Raw genomic sequence first — 23,194 nt, 5'->3', positions numbered from 1 at the left:
TTCGAGTCTCATAGCAAAGTGTCTGAATACTTATGTAAATAAGTTATGTTTTTTATGTTTAACACATTTGCAAAAATGTCAAAACAGTTTTTGCTTTATCATTATGGGGTATTGTGTGTAGATTTAGAAAAAAATATTGAATACATTTTAGAATAACCTAACAAAATGTGGAAAAACATACACAGCATGTTTGATGAAATTGGCCTGAGCACGGTGCTGTGCCAAATCACGGATATATGTAAATCATCTTTGTACCCAAACTCATTATGTGAACATTAGCACTTTGCTCAGGTGTATCCCCTCGAACATGAGGGTACATTTGGCTCCCTTAATATTGGTTCTTGAAGAAATCTTTAAAATGTTCATCCTATTAGTAACAACAACTAAAAATATAGGCTACGGTTGTTTTACTCCACTTCATGCTTTGGTTGTCACTTTAATCTTTCGACTGTCGGTCTGGGTCCTTGCATCCATAGGCATATAGCTCGGTCAATGAGTGCATTTAAGAGAATCCGTTTGGATTGCAAGATGATTTGTAGATCAGTAATTCTGCAGTCAGACTGAAATGGAGTTGATCTCAAAACGCAATATATTAATTTGAGTGGTAACTTATGCTACATTTTCCCAACAGCCCCATTACTCAACTTCACAGCCAACCAGAGGAAAAGCATCAATTGAACTAGGGAGGAATAGCGAAGGCCTATAGACAAACACAAAATCAAGGGTGTGTTCAGTTCAACGTTTGCTACGTTGCGTGACAGTTTGTACTGAATTACGTGTTTCCCCAAAACGTTGTGCGTCGTTCAACAACACCTTTTGGGGTACATTTTCTCCCATTTGGTGGGTGTGGCGAGGTGTGACCTGATCAATTTGGATGTGACGATTTGAAATCGCAAAACTCGTGCAGTACCCCAAACACTTTCTCCCTCTGGGCCACCACTGTTTCTGTTAAATTCAACTTTGCACACCGTTCTGTCGTACTGAACACGCCCCAGGGTTGTGCCTTTCATTCCATTAGTTGGCCTCAAAAATCTAAATGTATTTAGTTTGACAACTAGAATAATTTATAATGACAATGGTGTACTACTGTATACTGCACTATCCAGGGTTGGGTATGGTACTTTCTAAATGTAATCTGCTAAAGTTACTAGTTACCTGTCCAAAATTGTAATCAGTAGCGTAACTTTGGGATTACAACCTCAGTAACGTTATCTGATTATTTTCCATTACTTTTGGATTATTTTCCCCTTGAGGCATTAGAAGACTACAAAAAGGATCCATCAAACGCTTGTATCATCATAGTGGTCTCTGACTTGTAGTCAGACTTGCTCAGGTGCAACGAACTTAAACTTGAACCTTTTTTCAATGCTGAATTGAATGTCGTTGAGAAAACAGAGTGGTGTCATTTCTTTTCTTCTCGCAAACATCCTTTCTGAATTTAAAAGTAATCCAAGAAGAAATCTAGTTTAAAAAAAAGTATCTAATCTGATTACAATTCGTTTTTTTGTAATCAGTTTGCATGTAACTTATTAAATGTAATCAGTTCCTGTTACGCCCCAATCATGGCAGCAGTACTCTTATTGTGAAGGATTAAAAATATATATTTGACTCGGGAAGTGACGATTAGTGCCGCTGGCTTCACGTGAGTTAAGATAATTCAGGCAACACAATTGCGTGTCAAACGAGTTAGCTAGGTACATGGGTGTAAAATAATGTGTGTAACACTGGCGGATAATATTATCTAGACAAATTACAATCAAAACACCGTTAGCGAAGACGGTGGTTGCTAGATAGCAGGAGAGCCGACACAGAGCAAGTACCCTGTACTTGGCTCGCATTAAAGCAACAGCGCTGTGTGTAGGACTAGCTTTAGCTTGCTAGCTACTATTTCTTCCAGCGAAGTTGCTCTGATGGCGAAAAATACTCTTTCGTCGCGATTCAGGAAACTCGACATAGATGAATTTGATGAGAACAAATTCGTTGATGATCACGATGAGGCTGTCGATAAACAGGGACCGGACGGCACGGAGATAGACAACCTCATCAGGATATATCCTTTACGTTCATGCCCCCATGTTCGTTAGCTAAATGTGTTAGCTAGCTGGCTAACAGCCGATGTGATTTGATAATGGATTTTGTTTTCAACTCAAATCAAAATGCTCATTTAATTTCAGCTCGTACTGACATGTATCTTGCTAGGTAGTTAGCTGATGTTGTGCAAATATGTCGGTTTAGGTTGCTAGTTAGTCAATGCCTGGAGGATATCCCTGGCTGAACTATCCTAGCGCTGGTCCAGACCAGGGCGCCCTCCAGAGCTACCAGAACCCGAGACTCTAGCTACTTGTTAGCTAGGTAACTTAGTTATGTCTAAACATAGTTGTTTATAACTAGCATGCAAAGCACCAGCAGTTGCTGCAGTGTTAATAAGGGAATCACTATGCCGTTTGATTTGAGTGAGACAGGAGTTGCAGGGTTCTTCATGGCCCTCTTATGAGGGATGTTTATTTCGAGTGAGCCACATTCAGGGCAATGACACCAGTAGAGGATTTGCTTGAGGCAGGAAAATAAAATGTTTTTCCACATTGTGAGGAACTATAGCTATCTCTCTGCGTTTCATCCTCTGTGTGTCATCTTTCTCCATTTGAGAGGTGCCACTCTGGTCTGGTGAGCTGGAACTGGCTGTGTATGATCAGACACCTCTGTGAGCTCTTGAAATGGATCTCACATTAGATACTGGCAATGGCATCAATACCCTTTGTGATATTGGTCTGTTTCTCACTAGCCGGCTACCACCTGGCTACTCAACCCTGCACCTTTAGAGGCTGCTGCCCTATGTACGTAGACATGGAATCACTGGCCACTGTTTACATACTCTATTCTACTGTATTTTAGTCAATGCCACTGACATTGCTCGTCCCAATATTTATTTCTTTATTCCCTTTTAGATTTGTGAATTGTTAGATACTACTGCACTGTTGGAGCTAGGAACACAACCATTTCGCTACAGCCGCAATAACTGCTAAATCTACTAAATGTGTTTGACTAATACAATTTGATTTGGTGGAAAGAATCTGCGCATCGTAGCACCATTAGGTGCAAAAACTCGACGTACCCAGTTGCAGCCCACCTTTAGGAAGCAAACCACTCCATTTCGTCCCCTCGGTATATCGGCATCGAACACATAACCGTCTCTAGGAGAGGGGGTGACCTTGATGATTTATTAAAATGAGAGGCCACCTGGATCTTTCATTTAAAGACCCTTGCTCCCTTTAGTCTCAACGTAGACTTTGATCTGAAGCCATTCTTCTGTGTTTTGTATTTTTGCTATCCATTGTAAATGTTTGTTTCTATGATTATATGGCTGGATGTTGGAGCTTTTTTTCTTTCCATTTCTGTAAATCAACTAATGAAATCAAGCCACACCCGGCTATGATTGCAGGCACCTGTTTCTCTTTTAAAAGTATGTCAATTAGTGACCCTCAGAGGTTGTCATTATACCCTGATGAAGACTGCTTGTCTGTCAAAACATTGGTTATAAAATGATTGCATCTGAACTCCTAGTGAAGCTCTCCATTTCTTACTCCGTTAGCCAGCACCTCGCCTAAACAGGTGTGTGTTTCTTTTGCCTCTGGTGGTGGGGAAAAAATGTGGAGATGTACAATGTTCCTGTCCTTCAAACCTATTTAGGATATGGCAATAGACAGTGTTAAATTCCTTAACCGACTAATGCACAGGAGACACGATGACAGCTTTTCACCTTGCTCTGCGGAACCCTCCTCTCAACACTAAAAATCCAGCAATAAAGGTAAGGGGCCAAGACTTTCATCTGAAATTCTTGCATCATGTAACTTTGTGGGAAGGTACACGATATATACAAAAGTATGTGGACATCCCTTAAAATTAGTTTATTTGGCTATTTCAGCCACACCCGTTGCTCACAGGTGTATGAAATTAAGCACACAGCCATGCAATCGCCATAGAAAACATTGGCAGTGGAAAAGCCTTACTGAAGAGCTCATTAACTTTCAATGTGGCACCGTCATAGGATGCCACCATTCCAACAAGTCAGTTCGTCAAACTTCTGCCCTGCTAGAGCTGCCCCGGTCAACTGTAAGTGCTGTTATTGTGAAGTGGAAACGTCTAGGAGCAACAAAGGCTCAGCCGCGAAGTGGTAGGCCACACAAGGTCACAGAACGGAACCGCCGAGTGCTGTACCGCGTAAAAATCAGTTGACCTCAGTTGCAACACTCACTACAGAGTTCCAAACTCAAATCAAACAACAATGCAGTTTCAATAAATATGGACATGAGTAAGAGAAAAGTAATTAAAGAGCAGCAGTAAAACAACAATAGCGAGACAATATACAGGGGGGTACCGGTACAGAGTCAATGTGCGGGGGCACCGGTTAGTTGAAGTAGTATGTACATGTAGGTAGAGCTATTGAAGTGACTACGCATAATGACAACAGAGTAGTGGTGGTGTAAAGAGGGGTGGTGGTGGGGAGGCACATAGTCTGGGTAGCCATTTGATTAGATGTTCAGGAGTCTTATGACTTGGGGGTAGAAGCTGTTTAGAAGCCTCTTGGACCTACACTTGGCGCTCTGGTAGCAGAGAGAACAGTCTATGACTAGGGTGGCTTGTGTCTGACAATTTTTAGGGCCTTCCTCTGACACAGCCTGGTATAGAGGTCCTGAATGGTAGGAAGCTTGGCCCCAGTGATGTACTGGGCCATTCGCACAACCTTCTGTAGTGCCTTGAGGCCGCGCAGTTGCCATACCAGGCAGTGATGCAACCAGTCAGGATGCTCTCGATGGTGCCTCTGGAAGCAACGTCAGCACAATAATTGTTTGTCTGGAGCTTCTTGAAATGGGTTTCCATGGCCGAGCAGCTAAGATCGCCAAGCGTCAGCTGGAGAGGTGTAAAGCTCGTTGCCATTGGACTCTGGAGCAGTGAAAACGCTTTGAGTGATGAATCACGCTTCACCATCTGGCAGTCCGACGGACAAATCTGGTTTTGGTGGATGCCAGGAGAATGCTACCTGTCCAAATGCATAGTGCCAACTGTAAAGTTTGGTGGAGGAGGCATAATGGTCTGTGGCTGTTTTTCATGGTTTGTGCTAGGCCCCTTCGTTCCAGTGAAGGCTAATCTTAACGCTACAGAATACAATGGCATTTTAGACGATTCTGTGCTTCCAACTTTGTGGCAACAGTTTGGGTAAGGTCCTTACCTGTTTCATCATAACAATGCCCTAGTGCACACGCGTAGGTCCATACAGAAATGGTTTGTTGAGTTTGGTGTGGAAGAACTTGACTGGCCTGCACAGAGCCCTGACCTCAACCCCGTTGAACACCTTTGGGATTGTAACTGCGAGCCCAATCACATTAATGCTTGTGGCTGAATGGAAGCAAGTCCCTGCAGCAATGTTCCAACATCTAGTGGAAAGCCTTCCCAGAAGAGTGGAGGCTGTTATAGCAGCAAGGGGGGGTTTGGAATGAGATGTTTGACGAGCAAGTGTCCACATACTTTTGGTCATGTAGTGTGCTTGGAGTCAATATTAACATTGGTTTAGAATGCTGCTCATTGCAGGAGAGGCTTAGCAAGCATCCCAAACATGTTGCCTCTCTTGGGAATCTGCACTGGTGTAAATAACTTTTGTAAACACTCTCTCTCGCTGTCTTGTTCTGTCTTTCAGGAAAGGGCTCTGGCAATAGTGCTGCGAGTGTTGACATCATTTAAGTCAAGTGATATTGAGCCAGCCGTCAAGTCTCTTGACAGAAGCGGGGTGGACCTGCTTATGAAGTACATATATAGAGGCTTCGAGAAGCCCTCCGACAATAGCAGTGCCATTCTCCTACAGTGGCACGAAAAGGTGTGAAACCTATATCTGAACTTGTTCAATCTTTAAACTCTAGTCCACCTAATGTTCATGGAAATATGATGCACAGGAGGCTACTGAGGGGAGTTTGGCTCATAATGGTATCGAACACAAAACCGTGTTCAACCATGACTATGAGCCTGTCCTCCCCAATTAAGGTGCCACCGACCACCTGTGTTTGATCATTTGTCTCTTCCCCTCTTTCTTCACTCAGGCTTTTGCAGTTGGGGGCTTGGGGTCAATCGTACGAGTTCTGACGGCCCGAAAGACCGTTTGAGGGGACGGGCTTTATCACGTGGAGCGTCTCGGATGACCACTGGCAGGAGGAAGGGAAAGTAGATTATCACAATTTCTTACTGAAAAAACCCTTACACTACATAAGTTAGACAAAACACAAAGGGAACATTTATTTTTAGTTTCAAAATGTATGGGATAGCTGTAATTTAGGAAAGGATGATACGTGTTCATGTATAGGATTATCATTTTTACCCAATCACGAGTTATTTGCTCGTTCTTTATTGCATTTCTGTTCTAATACTATTGAGAAGCATCAGCATGTTTCTTTGAGGGTGGGGAAAGGAAGGAAAAGAAACATGAACATGGCAGGTCAAAGGAAGGGTGTGCATTAAGTGGTATTATACCTTTATACCAGTGTGTGTGTGACAAATTCAGTGTGCTTGCGAGTGTGTCTGATATGTTTGTGTAATATTTCTTTTTTTTCTCATTGTCATTTTTGTACAGACAGAAGTACATTTTAATATAAAGAGATTGAGATTCAATTAATTGGTATGCAGGGTGGGGTATATTGAACAATGGGGGATTTTGTTGTGAAGTGCCTGCTGCAATAAAACTGGAAACAAGTGTCCTTGTCATTTGCCCTCTCTATGGGAGCCAAATTCTGTTATTTTGACCAATCACATCGGATATTTTCAGAGCTGATTATTGGGGAAAAAAATATCAGTTGGGCTGGCTGTAAACCCTGCTTTGTATATTCAGAATTGTGGTAGTGAATTTGGCTGTGGAACCTGCATTCCTGTTCAGATTGAACACAACCATGGCATGTGTGACCAACTGCTCTTTCCACACTAGGGGCTAATATTCTTGTGAATCGACAAACTTTAGTTCCAGAGCAAAATCAGTCATCCAAATAGTACAAGTTATTTTTAGTTTGCGTATTCTATGAGCAAGCACAAAGCAGTGTTTTCAGTAACCCAGGCTGCCCTATGCACTTGTGGAGAGCTGTGAGGATTACAATATGGTGAAAATCCCATTTAGTCTACCGGAGGATGAAGTGGAGCTAGATGGTAACAAGTGCATAGGGGTCAATTTGGTGTTGGATGTTTGTGTGACAATAGCCCTTAAGTGCAAAATTATGTATATTTGTGAACTGTCAATTTCAGGGCAGGACATCAGGAGGCAAATTTGGTGTAAAAGGTTACATTTATTAAATGTGTGAAGTTGTGTTGGCGGCAGTAAACTAATCAAATTAATGAAAGCTGCCTCCTATGCTTAAGCAGAAACGTCAAGCTCCAAATTACCTCTTCACACAGGATTTTAAACAGCTACACCTTACAGCCACCCAGGGGTGTCTAATTCTAACAGACATATAGACATAACCATCATTGACACATGTCTGTGCATAAACCCCTTTGAGAAATATATCAGCTAAACTGAATTATGCTGTCAGCAACAACTGAGGACTTTTATATTTAGTTTTTCTTTTGAGAGCAAGAAGAAACTTGTACAAATCATCTCTGTGCCCATCGTTGACTGGTGGCATATAATAATAAATGCTATGGAACAAGACAGGGTTTACCATGTAGCAGTTTAGCACGAAATAGCATGCTAGGTGGGGGACATTGCCTTTAAATCAGGCTGTAGCGCTGAATTTACGCGATACGGCTTAAATGGAGCCCTAAGTCAATCTACGTTAGCGGAGAGCGCATTCACGGTAAACACTGCATACAGTATGTCGTCTCAATCAAAAATGACCTGTACATTGCTATTGTGCAATCTCTAACGCTTCAGTGATACAGATCAAATAAAGTTCTTACATTGGTTTTGGTTAGAAAACTATCCCTTTAACTTTTACACTCCCGGGTCCTGGAACACATTGCAAATTAAAATCAGTTAAAATTGGTGTGGTGATTGTAAATGAATTCATTATCCGAAACATTTAATATTTCAGTCCAAAAGTATCTCTTGATATCTTGCCTATGCCTACTGTATTGTTGATTTTATGTATTAAATAAAATGTTTCATTGCTGCTTTGGGACATGTCTCATTTTTAGAAGAGAGGAGTCAAAGCAATAACATTTATTTAATCTGTCGGGAGATTAAAGACAATACATTTAACACAAACTAAACAAAAGTCAAGCTTTACATTTTCTTAAGGATTGGCCCCTTTTTTTAAATTTTTGCCTAAAATAACATACCCAAATCTGTAGCAAGGATAAGCATATTCTTGGTACCATTTGAAAAGAAACACTTGGAAGTTAGTGGAAATTTGAATGGAATGTAGGAGAATATAACACAATAGATCTGGTGAAAGATAATACAAAGAAAAAAAACAATTGTTCTTTTGTATTTTTTGGTACAATCATCTTTGAAATGCAAGAGAAAGGCCTTCATGTATTATTCCAGCCCAGGTGCAATTTAGATTTTGGCCGCAGTGTATGCGCAATGTTTTAGACTGATCCAATGAACCATTTTATTTCTGTTCAAAATGTATCAAGACTGCCCAAATGTGCGTAATTTGTTTATTAATAACGTTTCATGTTCAAAACTGTGCACTCTCCTCAAACAATAGTATTATTTCACTGTAATAGCTACTGTAAATTGGACAGTGTAGTTAGCTTAAATTCTTGTTAATCTTTCTGCCAATATCAGATATGTCTATGTCCTGGGATATTTTGTTGTTACTTACAACCTCATGCTAATTGCATTAGCCTACGTTAGCTCAACTGTCCCGCAGGGGACCCACCAATCCTGAAGACGTTTTAAAGAGCATTCAAAAAAGCTTGCATGTTTTGGTATTTTAGTCACATAACTAATTTTTCCTTCATACTTAATGACATCAAATATAATTGGCAACAAATAGGACAGAACCATTTAAAAGGATAAATACAGAATGTCAAACAATGTTTTAACAAGCATCCCTTGGATTTTTCCAAATTTTGTTACGTTACAGCCTTATTCTAAAATGTATTTAAAAAAAAATCCCCCCTCAATCTACACACAATACCCTATAATGACAAAGCAAAAACAGGTTTATATAAATGTTTGCAAATATCTAAAAATAAAAAACCCAGAAATATATAATTTCCATAAGTATTTAGACCCTTTGCTCAGTACTTTGTTGAAGCACCTTTGGCTGAGACTCAGCCTTGAGTCTTCTTGGGTATAACGCTACAAACTTGGCACACCTGTATTTGGGGAGTTTCTCGCATTCTTCTCTGAAAGTCCTCTCAAGCTCTGTCAGGTTGGATTGGGAGTGTCGCTGCACAGCTATTCTCAGGTCTCTCCAGAGATGTTTGATCGGGCTCAAGTCCGGGCTCTGGCTGGGCCACTCAAGGACATTCAGAGACTTGTCCCAAAGCCACTCCTGCATTGTCTTGGCTGTGTGCTTTGGGTCATTGTCCTGTTGGAAGGTGAACCTTCACCCCAGTCTGAGGTCCTGAGCGCTCTGGAGCAGGTTTTCATCAAGGATATCTCTGTACTTTGCTCTGTTCATCTTTGTCTCGATCCTGACTAGTCAGTCCCTGCTGCTGAAAAACATCCCCACAGCATGATACTGCCATCACCATGCTTCACCGTAGGGATAGTGCCAGGTTTCCTCCAGACGTGAAGCTTGGCATTCATGCAAAAGTGTTCAATCTTGGTTTCCTCAGACCAGAGAATCTTGTTTGTCATGGTCTGAGAGTCCTTTAAGTGCCTTTTGGCAAACTAAGCAGGCTGTCATGTGCCTTTTACTGAGGAGTGGCTTCCGTCTGGCCAATCTACCATAAAGGCCTCATTGATGGAGTGCTGCAGAGATGGTTGTCCTTCTGGAAAGTTCTCCCATGGTCACAGAGGAACTTCTAGAGCTTTGTCAGCGTGACCATCGGGTTCTTGGTCACCTCCCTGACCAATGCCCTTCTCCCGTGATTGCTCAGTTTGACCGGGCAGCCAGCTCTAGGAAGAGTCTTGGTGGTTACAAACTTCTTCCATTTAAGAATGATGGAGGCCACTGTGTTCTTAGGGACCTTCAATGCTGCAGACATTTTTTGGTATTCTTCCCCCAGATCTGTGCCTCGACACAATCCTGTCTCGGAGCTCTAGGGACAATTCATTCGACCTCATGGCTTGGTTTTTGCTCTGACATGCACAGTCAACTATGGGACCTTATATACAACCCTCCAGACGAGCTTCAATGCCATACAACTCTCCTTCCGTGGCCTCCAACTGCTCTTAAATACAAGTAAAACTAAATGCATGCTATTCAACCGATCGCTGCCTGCACCTGCCCGCCCATCCAGCATCACTACTCTGGACGGTTCTGACTTAGAATATGTGGACAACTACAAATACCTAGGTGTCTGGTTAGACTGTAAACTCTCCTTCCAGACTCACATCAAACATCTCCAATACAAAGTTAAATCTAGAATTGGCTTCCTATTTCGCAACAAAGCATCCTTCACTCATGCTGCCAAACATACCCTCGTAAAACTGACCATCCTATCGATCCTCGACTTCGGCGATGTCATTTACAAAATAGCCTCCAATACCCTACTCAATAAATTGGATGCAGTCTATCACAGTGCCATCCGTTTTGTCACCAAAGCCCCATATACTACCCACCACTGCGACCTGTATGCTCTCGTTGGCTGGCCCTCGCTTCATACTCGTCGCCAAACCCACTGGCTCCAGGTCATCTACAAGACCCTGCTAGGTAAAGTCCCCCCTTATCTCAGCTCGCTGGTCACCATAGCAGCACCCACCTGTAGCACGTGCTCCAGCAGGTATATCTCACTGGTCACCCCCAAAGCCAAGTCCTCCTTTGGCCGTCTCTCCTTCCAGTTCTCTGCTGCCAATGACTGGAACAAACTACAAAAATCTCAAACTGGAAACACATCTCCCTCACTAGCTTTAAGCACCAGCTGTCAGAGCAGCTCACAGATCACTGCACCTGTACATAGCCCATCTATAATTTAGCCCAAACAACTACCCCTTCCCCTACTGTATTTATTTATTTTGCTCCTTTGCACCCCATTATTTCTATTTCCACTTTGCACTTTCTTCCACTGCAAATCTACCATTCCAGTGTTTTACTTGCTATATTGTATGTACATCACCACCATGGCCTTTTTTTGCCTTTACCTCCCTTATCTCACCTCATTTGCTCACATTGTATATAGACTTATTTTTCTACTGTATTATTGACTGTATGTTTGTTTTACTCCATGTGTAACTCTGTGTTGTTGTATGTGTCAAACTGCTTTGCTTTATCTTGGCCAGGTCGCAATTGTAAATGAGAACTTGTTCTCAACTTGCCTACCTGGTTAAATAAAAGGTGAAATAAATAAAATAAATAAATATTGACAGGTGTGTGCCTTTCCAAATCATGACCAATAAATTGTATTTACCACAGCTGGACTACAATCAAGTTGTAGAAACATCAAGGATGACCAATGGAAACAGGATGCACCTGAGCTCAATTTCAAGGGTCTGAATACTTATGTAAATAAGGTATTTGTTTAATACATTAGCAAACATTTCTAAAAACCTGTTTTCACTTTCTCATTATGGGGTATTGTGTGTAGATTGATGAGAATAAAAAAAAAGGCTGTAACGTAACAAAATGTGGAAAAAGTCAAGGGGTTTGAATGCTTTCCAAATGCACTGTATATCACTTTGAAATCTTTCCCTCCCACAACAGTAGGAACTATTAGAAAGAACACTTAAAGTAACACTTTAGATTAGGCCCAACAAATTAATTCAGGTTAATTCTTCAATATATTTTTGTTCCATATCATTGTTACTCGTTCAGCGCATTGCAGATAGAAATGTATTGCACAGAACTGATGTGACGCTTTCAAATAATAATCAACTTATAGAATGGACATTCCTTTTGGCTTCCCAACGTTCCACCTTATTAGGGCTTCAACTACATGCCAACAGGGGAAAGAGGACAGCCACATCACACGATTTACAAGTTTACCGGTATTATAACATAAATGGTGTCAAGGGCTTCATCATTATGCATAAATATCATATGTAATTTACATGTACTATCATCACTAGTAAGACCTATTTTGGGATGGGAATACACGGTGAAGGGGTTGCTTCACTTCAAGTTTGCACATGAAGCTTTTGACACTTTTTTTATAAGAATATGAGTGTGTAGGCTTTTTGTTCCTCTCTTACTCCTCGTTCCTAACTACAATGCAGAATTACACACTACATGGAGGAGAGGAAAGTCACCACAAGATTAAAACTGGGTGGAAACAGGCCCTAAGACAAAGCAGTTTGTCCTGAAATGGTTATACTGCATACAATTCACAGTGTTATGAGATGACACAGTCACAATGCATCAACTCTAATCCTCTTTGCATCAGGTTTAGTTAAGTAGGGATGTTTAATATTTCTCTTCCCATGAGGATTTCGTCATGTTTGTAAATTCATGATTCAGGCATACTCCAAGAAGACATGGGTAATATTCTCAACAGGACAGTAATTCTTCATGGTCTTCCCTTAGCAGCTTATCAGTCAACTTGTTTTGGCAGTGATAACTCTTATGGGAATTTGATTGTTATGACGCGGTCCATGATGTGCTTAAGGAAGAAAAAAAAGCATGAATTTTTCGTTTTTCAACCACTCCACAAATTTCTTGTTAACAAACTATCGTTTTGGCAAGTCGGTTAGGACATCTACTTTGTGCATGACACAAGTAATTTTTCCAACAATTGTTTACAGACAGATTATTTCACTTATAATTCACTGTATCACAATTAAAGCGGGTCAGAAGTTTACATACACTAAGTTGACTGTGCCTTTAAACAGCTTGGAAAATTCCAGAAAATGATGTCATGGATTTAGAAGCTTCTGATGGGCTAATTGACATCATTTGAGACAAACTCAGTGCCTCCTTGCTTCAAACTTTGCTTGACATCATGGGACAATCTAAAGAAATCCGCCAAGACCTCAGATAAAAAAATTGTAGACCTCCACAAGTCTGGTTCATTCTTGGGAGCAATTTCCAAACGCCTGAAGGTACCACGTTCATCTGTACAAACAATAGTACGCAAGTATAAACACCATGGGACCACGCAGCCGTCATACCGCTCAGGAAGGAGAAGCGTTCTGTCTCCTAGAGATGAACGTACTTCGGTGCGAAAAGTGCAAATCAATCCCAGAACAACAGCAAAGGACCTCGTGAAGATGCTGGAGGAAACAGGTCCAAAAGTATCTATATCCACAGTAAAACGAGTCCTATATCGACATAACCTGAAAGGCCGCTCAGCAAGGCAGAAGCCACTGCTCCAAAACCGCCATAAATAAGCCAGACTACGGTTTGCAACTGCACATGGGGACAAAGATCGTACTTTTTGGAGAAATGTCCTTTGGTCTGATGAAACAAAAATAGAACTGTTTGGCCATAATGACCATTGTTATGTTTGGGGGAAAAGGGGGAGGCTTGCAAGCCGAAGAACACCATCCCAACCGTGAAGCACGGGGGTGGTAGCATCATGGTGTGGGGGTGCTTTGCTGCAGGAGGGACTGGTGCACTTCACAAAATAGATGGCATCATGAGGATGGAAAATTAATTGGATATATTGAAGCAACATCTGAAGACATCAGTCAGGAAGTTAAAGCTTGGTCGCAAATGGGTCTTCCAAATGGACATTGACCCCAAGCATACGTCCAAAGTTGTGGCAAAATGGCTTAAGGACAACAAAGTCAAGGTATTGGAGTGGCCATCACAAAACCCTGACCTCAATCCCATAGATAATTTGTGGGCAGAACTGAAAAAGTGTGTGCGAGCATGGAGGCCTACAAACCTGACTCAGTTACAGCAGCTCTGTCAGGAGGAATGGGCCAAAATTCACCCAACTTATTGTGGGATGCTTGTGGAAGGCTACCCGAAACGTTTGACCCAAGTTAAACAATTTAAAGGCAATGCTACCAAATACTAATTGAGTGTATGCAAACTTCTGACCCGCTGGGAATGTGATGAAAGAAATAAAAGCTGAAATAAATCATTCTCTCTATTATTGACATTTCACATTCTTAAAATAAAGTGGTGATCCTAACTGACCTAAGACAGGGAATTTTTACTAGGATTAAATGTCAGGAATTGTGAAAAACTGAGTTTAAATGTATTTGGCTAAAGTGTATGTAAACTTCTGACTTCAACTGTATATATTTCTATGAAAGTGGGACCTACTGGGGCGGTAAGCAAATTGAAGTGGGTCTAGGGTGACGGGTAAGGTGGAGGTGATATGATCCTTGACTATCCTCTCAAAGCACTTCATGATGACAGAAGTGAGTGCTATGGGGCGATAGTCATTTAATTCAGTTACCTTTGCCTTCTTGGGTACAGGAACAATGGTGGCCATCTTGAAGCATGTGGGGACAGCAGACTGGGATAGGGAGAGATTGAATATGTCCGTAAACACACCAGCCAGCTGGTCTGTGCATGCTCCTAGCCGTGTCCTGCTAGGGATGCCGTCTGGGCCGGGGGCACTGTATTATCCTCAAAGCGAGCAAAGAAGGTGTTTAGTTTGTCTGGAAGCAAGTCATCGGTGTCCGTGACGTGGCTGGTTTTCTTTTTGTAGTCCGTGATATTCTGTAGACCCTGCCACATACATCTTGTGTCTGAGCTGTTGAATTGTGACTCCACTTTGTCTCTATACTGACATTTCACTTGTTTGATTGCCTTGCAGAGGGAATAATTACACTGTTTGTATTTGGCTATATTCCTAGTCACCTTTTCATAGTTAAATGCGGTGGTTTGCGCTTTCAGTTTAGCGCGAATGCCGCCATCTATCCACGGTTTCTGGTTAGGGTAGGTTTTAATAGTCTCAGTAGGTACAACTCCTATGCACTTCCTTATAAACTCACTCACCGAATCAGCGTATAAGTTGATATTATTCTCTGAGGCTACCCGGAACATGTCCCAGTCCGCGTGATCAAAACAATCCTGAAGCGTGGATTCCGATTGGTCAGACCAGCGTTGAATAGTTCTTTGCACGGTTACATCCCGTTTGAGTTTCTGCCAATAGGAAGGGAGGAGCAAAATGGAGTCATGGTGAGATTTGCCAAAAGGAGGGCGGCGGAGGGCCTTGTATGCCTCGCAGAAGTTAGAGTAGCAGTGATCCAGAGTTTTGCCAGCGCGAGTACTACAGTTAATACAGTGCCTTGCAAAAGTATTCATCCCCCTTGGTGTTTTCCTATTTTGTTGGATTACCCCTGGAGAAAGGAACGGACAACGAGAACAGATTGTGGACTGTGAACTGGTTGCTGAATTCCCCCCTTTCCCACAGTGTGCTAATCTCCCTAATAAAATTCCTCATTTGTAGTTGTGCTTCGTGTGCGTGTTTGGTTATTGAACTTGGTGACGTGGAAACCCCACCCCCATGAGCCTGCTACACTTGTTATCTAGAGACTGGACATTAGCGAGTAATATACTCTGAAGCGGTGGGTGGTGTGTGAGCCTAAGTCTGACTAGACCACTCCGACACCCTCTTCTTCGGCGGCGCTGTTTTAGGTCTGCCTTTGGAATCAGTTCAAATGCCCTGGGTAGTTCGGACAAAGGATCCGCTTTGGGAAAGTCGTATTCCTGGTCGTAGTGCTGGTAAGTTAACAGCGCTCTGATATCTAATAGTTCTTCCCGGCTGTGTGTAATGACACTTAATATTTTCTGAGCTAACAATGTAATAAATAATACAAAAAAAACTAAATACTGCAAAGTTTCCTAAGGACTAGAAGCGAGGCAGCCCTCTCTGTCGGCACCATTTTTAACGCGGATCTTCTGCAATATGGATTGAATCCAGTCCTTAAATGCACAACAGGGCCTGGGAAGCTCACAGGGATCCACAGTACTCCATTAATGATCTAGTTTTCAACTCTATGCTTTGACATTTTTTTTTTTACATATGCACTGTCATTTAGATTTAAAAGGTCAAAATGTGGACTCAAATGTAATTTCCCAGGGCCCGAGACTTGGTTAGTCCTGCCATCTGCTGCAGAAGTCATAGTAAAACTCCTTGTATGCCATTTTTAAACGCAGTCTAAAGTCAGAGTTATGTTCTGATTTTGAAGGGTTCCCTGATGAATTTGCTATCACAAGTAGTCCCGGACCAAAAAAGTTTGGGAACCCCTGGCATAGGGAACAATGGAATGGACGGTCTGACATGCCTTTTTACCGACAGCACAACAAATAAGATTAGATCATAATTCAATACAGTAAAGTGCAAGGATACAATTGATATCATAATAAATGAAGAAAAATATAATTCCCATGGGGAGTAGTGTTTCCCATGTTGATATGATCCGCTTCTGCTGTCAATGCACCATTGGAAGAAATGTTGGTTTTCCCCTGGCTCTCCCCATGTCCTTGGAATGTATGCTGGCTGAACTTGACCAAAACAACTAATGGGGGGCCCGGATTAGAGAATGTGCAGTTCATTCATTAAATTGCTATGCTAACAGGATATCTTTTTCACAGTTAATACAATAAACTATATGACATATGTACAAAAGACAAACACCTCTCTATTACATACTGTTATTTTCAATTATACATAAGTATACACATAAAAAAATAAAAATTCTCAGTAAATACGAAAACAGAATCTGTTTGGCCATCTTTGTTCATCACCAGACACACACGTACTTAAAACTGATTGCCTGGGGTCTGTTTCAGCACTAGCCGTTTCCATTGCTTCAAGCCCCCATCAATATAAGGAAACAAGACTGTGCTTGATGCCATGCAGGGCACAGACTACACGGCTAATGCTGGAACTCATCTGCCATCAGGCTAACATGAACTCGACTGAGTAAACTCTATGGACAATAATACTGATAAGCCATGCAAAGAAAGAGAGGGGAAAAAATGAGCAGCATGAACTCTCTCCAGTAAACCATCATGCCTCAGAAATCCACTTAACTTCTATGGGAAACGTGGGATGTGAGCGTCCCACTCGATTCAACAGCCAGTGGAAGACCGTGGCGCGAAATACAAAAACCTTAAAAATGCTATAACTTCAATTTCTCAAACATATGACTATTTTACACCATTTGAAAGAAAGACTCTCGTTAATCCAACCACATTGTCCGATTTCAAAAAGGCTTTACAGCGAAAGCAAAACATTAGATTGTCAGGAGAGTACCCAGCCAGAAATAATCACACAGCCATTTTCAAAGCAAGCATAAATGTCACAAAAACCCAAACCACAGCTAAATGCAGCACTAACCTTTGATGATCTTCATCAGATGACACTCCTAGGACATTATGTTATACAATACATGCATGTTTTGTTCAATCAAGTTCATATTTATATCAAAAAACAGCTTTTTACATTAGCATGTGATGTTCAGAACTAGCATACACACCGACAACTTCCGGTGAATTTACTAAATTACTCATGATAAACGTTGACAAAATACATAAATTATTTTAAGATTTATAGATACAGAACTCCTTTATGCAATCGCGGTGTCAGATTTTAAAATAGCTTTTCGGCAAAAGCACATTTTGTAATATTCTGAGTACATAGCTCGGCCATCACGGCTAGCTATTCAGACACCCGCCAACGTCGGGGCTCAGTAAACTCAGAATTACTATTAGAAAAATTGGATTACCTTTGCTGTTCTTCATCAGAATGCACTTCCAGGACTTCTACTTCAACAACAAATGTTGTTTTGGTTCCAAATAATCCATAGATATGTCCAAATAGCTCCGTTTTGTTCGTGCGTTCAGGTCACTATCCAAAGGGTAACGCGCTGGCGCATTTCGTGACAAAAAAATTCAAAATGTTCCTTTACCGTACTTAGAAGCATGTCAAACGCTGTTTAAAATCAATTTTTATGCTATTTTTCTCGTAAAATAGCGATAATATTCCAACCGGACAACGTTGTATTCATTCAAATAGGGAAAGAAAAAAAATGGCCAAGTCTCGTGAATGCGCATCTTCAGTCTCTGACCCCAGGCAGGCCACTAACAAACAGAGCTCCTGTACTTTGCCCAGAGACAGCAGACGCCCCAATCCACTTTCTGGCGCCTTTAGAGAGCCAATGGAAGCCTTACAAAGTGTCACGTAACCCCAAAGATACTGTAATTTCGATAGAGATGCAACAGAAGGACCACAAATTGTCAGACAGGCCACTTCCTGCTTGTAATCCTCTCAGGTTTTTGGCTGCCATATGAGTTCTGTTATACCCACAGACACCATTCAAACAGTTTTAGAAACTTTAGAGTGTTTTCTATCCAAATCTACTAATAATATGCATATTCTCGTTTCTGGGCAAGAGTATTAACCAGTTTAAATCGGGTACGTTTTTTATCCGGCCGTGAAAATACTGCCCCCTAGCCCCAACAGGTAGGAATGTCATTATGGAGGCTTAGGAATGAAGAATGACACAGGGCCTCTAAAAGTCATACATTTCCCAGAAGCCAACAGATTTTGAATCAGGAGTGGTGAATCTCAATAGAATATCCCCCCTTTACTTCATTCCCACTGGTCTGAAAGAACTGGTCAGGAGAGTGCAGGTAAAGGAAAGAATACGTATGACTATTGAGATGCATTACCCAAAACATATAGTCTACAGCAAAGAGAAAGAGGCCGCTTCCAACCCTACAATGCTTGAGTCTCACAAGATATGCTGCCAACGTCTTATGAAATCCAATCAAGGCCAAAGAAAAATCTTTGAAAAGAGCCACCCTGGTTCCTCAAGTGAATTCTTTGAAAAAGCAGATGATTGGGCAAGGTTTTGCTATTTAGCCTGTGTGACGGTGGGTAGCTGTGTACCTGCGAGGTGCTTAAACCTATACCGATGTTAAACCCAGTCCGAAAACTCAACATACCCATGTTAAACCTCTGATACAACGAGTAACAGACAGTGAAAATAGATTAGTGACCACCCGCTTGCCCAGTCACTGCACTACAGGAGCTGACATGTTTTCAGACCCAGAGCCGCTGACTACACCACCACCCTATGTGAGTACCTAGAGGGTAGGAGCTAGTGCCTACGTAGTAGAGGCAGTTTCTGGAAAGGGCTAAACTGTTCATCGGGGTCTGCATAGACATCTGTAAGTTGACCCCTCCAGGCCTCAGTTTTACAGAACGGACTACTGAAACAAAACCAAAAAAGCAACTTACATGCATTTACGTTTGAATTAGATGTGTTAAAACCAGCAAATCTAGTCAGGTAAAGATAAACATGCCAGTGGTCTCTCTAAACCCTACAGCCAGTGATCTTGGCCAACACATCTAACCACACATAGAAGAGGAGACTTCCCTACAGCTTGCATTGAAGTCAATTTGCAGTGAACCAATTGCAGACAGTGCTGTCGTAAAACTATGTTCATTTATTTTCCGTCTTTTTAAGTTTAAAATCCCTTGATATCTTCATGTGTCCTCCTGCTGCCCTCAGACTAAAATAGCTACACCATGTGTTCATTTGAGTTTAGTTTGTTTTTATGAGTAACACGGACGTACATGCTCATCTCATGTGTATTTAAGTAGATGGGTGACTTGTTAATGTTTTTATTGTGCATGGTGGTGCACTGTTGACTTCCACAAGTAGCTGTATGAATATTCAAAAGAAATATAGCTGATATGCTAAAAAAATTGTTTTACAGTGAGGGAAAAAAGTATTTGATCCCCTGCTGATTTTGTACGTTTGCCCACTGACAAAGAAATGATCAGTCTATAATTTTAATGATTGGTTTATTTGAACAGTGAGAGACAGAATAACAACCAAAAAATCCAGAAAAACACATGTAAAAATGTTATAAATTAATTTGCATTTTAATGAGGGAAATAAGTATTTGACCCCTCTGCAAAACATGACTTAGTACTTGGTGGCAAAACCCTTGTTGGCAATCACAGAGGTCAGACGTTTCTTGTAGTTGGCCACCATGTTTGCACACATCTCAGGAGGGATTTTGTCCCACTCCTCTTTGCAGATCTTCTCCAAGTCATTAAGGTTTCGAGGCTGACGTTTGGCAGCTCGAACCTTCAGCTCCCTCCACAGATTTTCTATGGGGTTAAGGTCTGGAGACTGGCTAGGCCACTCCAGGACCTTAATGTGCTTATTCTTGAGCCACTCCTTTGTTGCCTTGGCTGTGTGTTTTGGGTCATTGTCATGCTGGAATACCCATCAACGACCCATTTGACCGTACATGGCCCCGTCCATCATCCCTTTGATGCGGTGAAGTTGTCCTGTTCCCTTAGCAGAAAAACACCCCCAAAGCATAATGTTTCCACCTCCATGTTTGACGGTGGGGATGGTGTTCTTGGGGTCATAGGCAGCATTCCTCCTCCTCCAAACACGGCGAGTTGAGTTGATGCCAAAGAGCTCCATTTTGGTCTTATCTGACCACAACACCTTCACCCAGTTGTCCTCTGAATCATTCAGATGTTCATTGGCAAACTTCAGACGGGCACGTATATGTGCTTTCTTGAGCAGGGGAACCTTGCGGGCGCTGCAGGATTTCAATCCTTCACGGCGTAGTGTGTTACCAATTGTTTTCTTGGTGACTATGGTCCCAGCTGCCTTGAGATCATTGACAAGATCCTCCCGTGTAGTTCTGGGCTGATTCCTCACCGTTCTCATGATCATTGCAACTCCACGAGGTGAGATCTTGCATGGAGACCCAGGCCGAGGGAGATTGACAGTTCTTTTGTGTTTCTTCCATTTGCAAATAATTGCACCAACTGTTGTCACCTTCTCACCAAGCTGCTTGGTGATGGTCTTGTAGCCCATTCCAGCCTTGTGTAGGTCTACAATCTTGTCCCTGACATCCTTGGAGAGCTCTTTGGTCTTGGCCATGGTGGAGAGTTTGGAATCTGATTGATTGATTGCTTCTGTGGACAGGTATCTTTTATACAGGTAACAAACTGAGATTAGGAGCACTCCCTTTAAGAGTGTGCTCCTAATCTCAGCTCGTTACCTGTATAAAAGACACCTGGGAGCCAGAAATCTTTTTGATTGAGAGGGGGTCAAATACTTATTTCCCTCATTAAAATGCAAATCAATTTACAACATTTTTGACATGCGTTTTTCTGGATTTTTGTTGTTGTTATTCTGTCTCTCACTGTTCAAATAAACCTACCATTGAAATTATAGACTGATCATTTCTTTGTCAGTGGGCAAATGTACAAAATCAGCAAGGGATCAAATACTTTTTTCCCTCACTGTACATTAGGTGGGGGAAATAGGGGGTCTTGGGTTCCAAAGAAACAGACACTATTGCAGTGTGTTCAACAAGTAACTTGATTACCTCTGAAAGATGATGAGGACTCTCCCCTGTGCGAGTGTGTATAGTGGTGGTCTGTGTGTCTATAGTTGGTCTGTGTTTGTAAAGTTGTGGTGACTAGCTGGTCAGCTAAAAGTCAGTAGTTCACGTCCAGCGCTCCGTCCCAAAAGAGGTGCTGCACATCCAACATGGCAGCCAGCTCCAGAACGAGCTTCCGCAGGAAGCTGCTCTCCACCGTGTCCTGTTTAGGTAGCTGAGGGACCGATTCCGGGAAGCTCCTGGAGTCCTGCAAAAGGCAGACAAAGAGAGACGGATATTACATTTACCCCCAAATGATCATAACTTCTGTGAATAACTATGGGAGATGTGAATAACTATGGGAGATGTAACTAAGTACCAAGGGCACAGTAAAAACGATTTACCTGGAAGAGCTTGTGCATTCTCAGTGTAGCCGAGCAGAACACAAAGCGGATGAGTACCAATCGAAGGAACTCGTCACCGTAGAACTGTAGAAATGCTTGGTCTGTGAAGGAGAAATTCCACCGTTATGGTTGTGATATTTGCACTTAAAATGACAAAACGTATCACAGAATTAACAAAAGAATAAGTACCTATAGCTCGTGAGCGTGTAATCATCTGGCCAATGTCACGGAACACCTTGCATAGAAACTCCTCAGCCTTCTCCCACAATCCTTGGTTAAGGCTGCTCAGGCCACACACGGACAGGAAAGCCAGAAGGGGGCAGTACAGGAAGAGTGTGAAGAGGCTGCCACGCTGGGACTGGTCTGCGAGAAGAAGGAGACGGAGGGTGACAGAGATGAGGCATTTATACAACAGTCTTTCTCAGAACACCTACAAAAACAATGTCTCATCTCACATGGCTTATTCTGACGACACATTTCTAAACCAATCAATAAAATGTATTCATATATTTTTTAAATAAGTAGGCCTAAACGAGGACAATGGCTGGTTTTAATAGGCCAACACATAGGAGAATCAACTGACGAGCTCTGAGAGCCATTTTCTAGGATAGTTTACACACTTTAATTGCAGACTTCAACAATGAAAGTAACTGACTGTTGCCTGTATCATGCTAATTAAGAGGAGTTCTTGTCACTGTTCTAGCCGGCTACCACCCGGCATTCTACCATGCACCTATGTACATAGTCATTGAACATTGGTCACTTTAATAAATGTTTACTTATTATTTTACCAACTTTATGTGTATAGAATATATTCTAGTCATGGCTCATCTTATACAACTACTGCTGTACACACCTTTTCTATTCATATACTGTCCAAACTGTCTTTACACACCATTATACAGTATGTATATACAGTGCCTTCAGAAAGTATTCATACCACTTGACTTATTCCACATTTTGTTGTGTTACAGCCAGAATTCAAAATTGATTAAATATAAAAAATGTTCTCACCCATCTACACACACACACACAATACCCCATAATGACAAAGTGAAAACATGTTTTCAGACATTTTTGCCAATTTATTGGAAATGAAATACAAAAATATCTCAGAAGTATTCACACCCCTGAGCCAATACATATTAGAATCACCTTTGGCAGCGATTACAGCTGTGAGTCTTTCTGGGTAAATCTAGGTGCTTTGGACACCTGGATTGTACAATATTCAAGCTCTGTCAAATATTTATTTATTTTTATTTAACCTTTATTTAACTAGGCAAGTCAGTAAAGAACCAATTCTCATTTACAATGACAGCCTACCCCGGCCAAATCCTAACGACGCTGGGCCAATTGTGCGCCGCTCTATGGGACTCCCAATCACGGCCGGTTGTGATACAGCCTGGAATCGAATATGAAGTCGATCATTGCCAG

General features: G+C 41.7%; 2 protein-coding genes across 2 annotated transcripts in view; one reads left to right on the top strand and one right to left on the bottom strand.

Moving 5' to 3' along the window:
- The first annotated feature begins 1,616 nt into the window (after positions 1–1,616).
- Positions 1,617–8,015, top strand: LOC115203769 (actin-related protein 2/3 complex subunit 5-like protein). Its single transcript, XM_029768744.1, has 4 exons — positions 1,617–2,050; positions 3,733–3,805; positions 5,693–5,869; positions 6,090–8,015. The coding sequence occupies exons 1-4, from the start codon at positions 1,911–1,913 to the stop codon at positions 6,150–6,152; spliced, it is 453 nt and encodes a 150-aa protein (XP_029624604.1). The 5' UTR covers positions 1,617–1,910; the 3' UTR covers positions 6,153–8,015.
- A 13,277-nt stretch (positions 8,016–21,292) lies between these two features.
- LOC115203768 (protein SCAI-like) overlaps positions 21,293–23,194 on the bottom strand; it is a 60,298-nt gene continuing 58,396 nt past the window's right edge. Inside the window, exons 16-18 of the mRNA XM_029768743.1 lie at positions 21,950–22,123; positions 21,761–21,861; positions 21,293–21,624 (exon numbers count right to left, since the gene is read on the bottom strand). Of these exons, the coding sequence (XP_029624603.1) occupies positions 21,475–21,624; positions 21,761–21,861; positions 21,950–22,123 (425 nt within the window). The 3' untranslated portion in view covers positions 21,293–21,474. The remainder of the gene's footprint in view (positions 21,625–21,760; positions 21,862–21,949; positions 22,124–23,194) is intronic.

This window comes from Salmo trutta, chromosome 12 (assembly GCF_901001165.1).
Source record: "Salmo trutta chromosome 12, fSalTru1.1, whole genome shotgun sequence".
Classification (NCBI taxonomy): Eukaryota; Metazoa; Chordata; class Actinopteri; order Salmoniformes; family Salmonidae; genus Salmo; species Salmo trutta.
This window is presented reverse-complemented; position numbering and strand designations above follow the sequence as displayed.

Bases quoted from the DNA above. Each gene is read 5' to 3' on its own strand.
- LOC115203769 (XM_029768744.1), top strand. From the start codon at position 1,911: ATGGCGAAAAATACTCTTTCGTCGCGATTCAGGAAACTCGACATAGAT. The intron at 2,051-3,732 runs ATATCCTTTACG...CGACTAATGCAC, and splicing joins ATAGACAACCTCATCAGGAT to AGGAGACACGATGACAGCTT. The intron at 3,806-5,692 runs GTAAGGGGCCAA...TCTGTCTTTCAG, and splicing joins CTAAAAATCCAGCAATAAAG to GAAAGGGCTCTGGCAATAGT.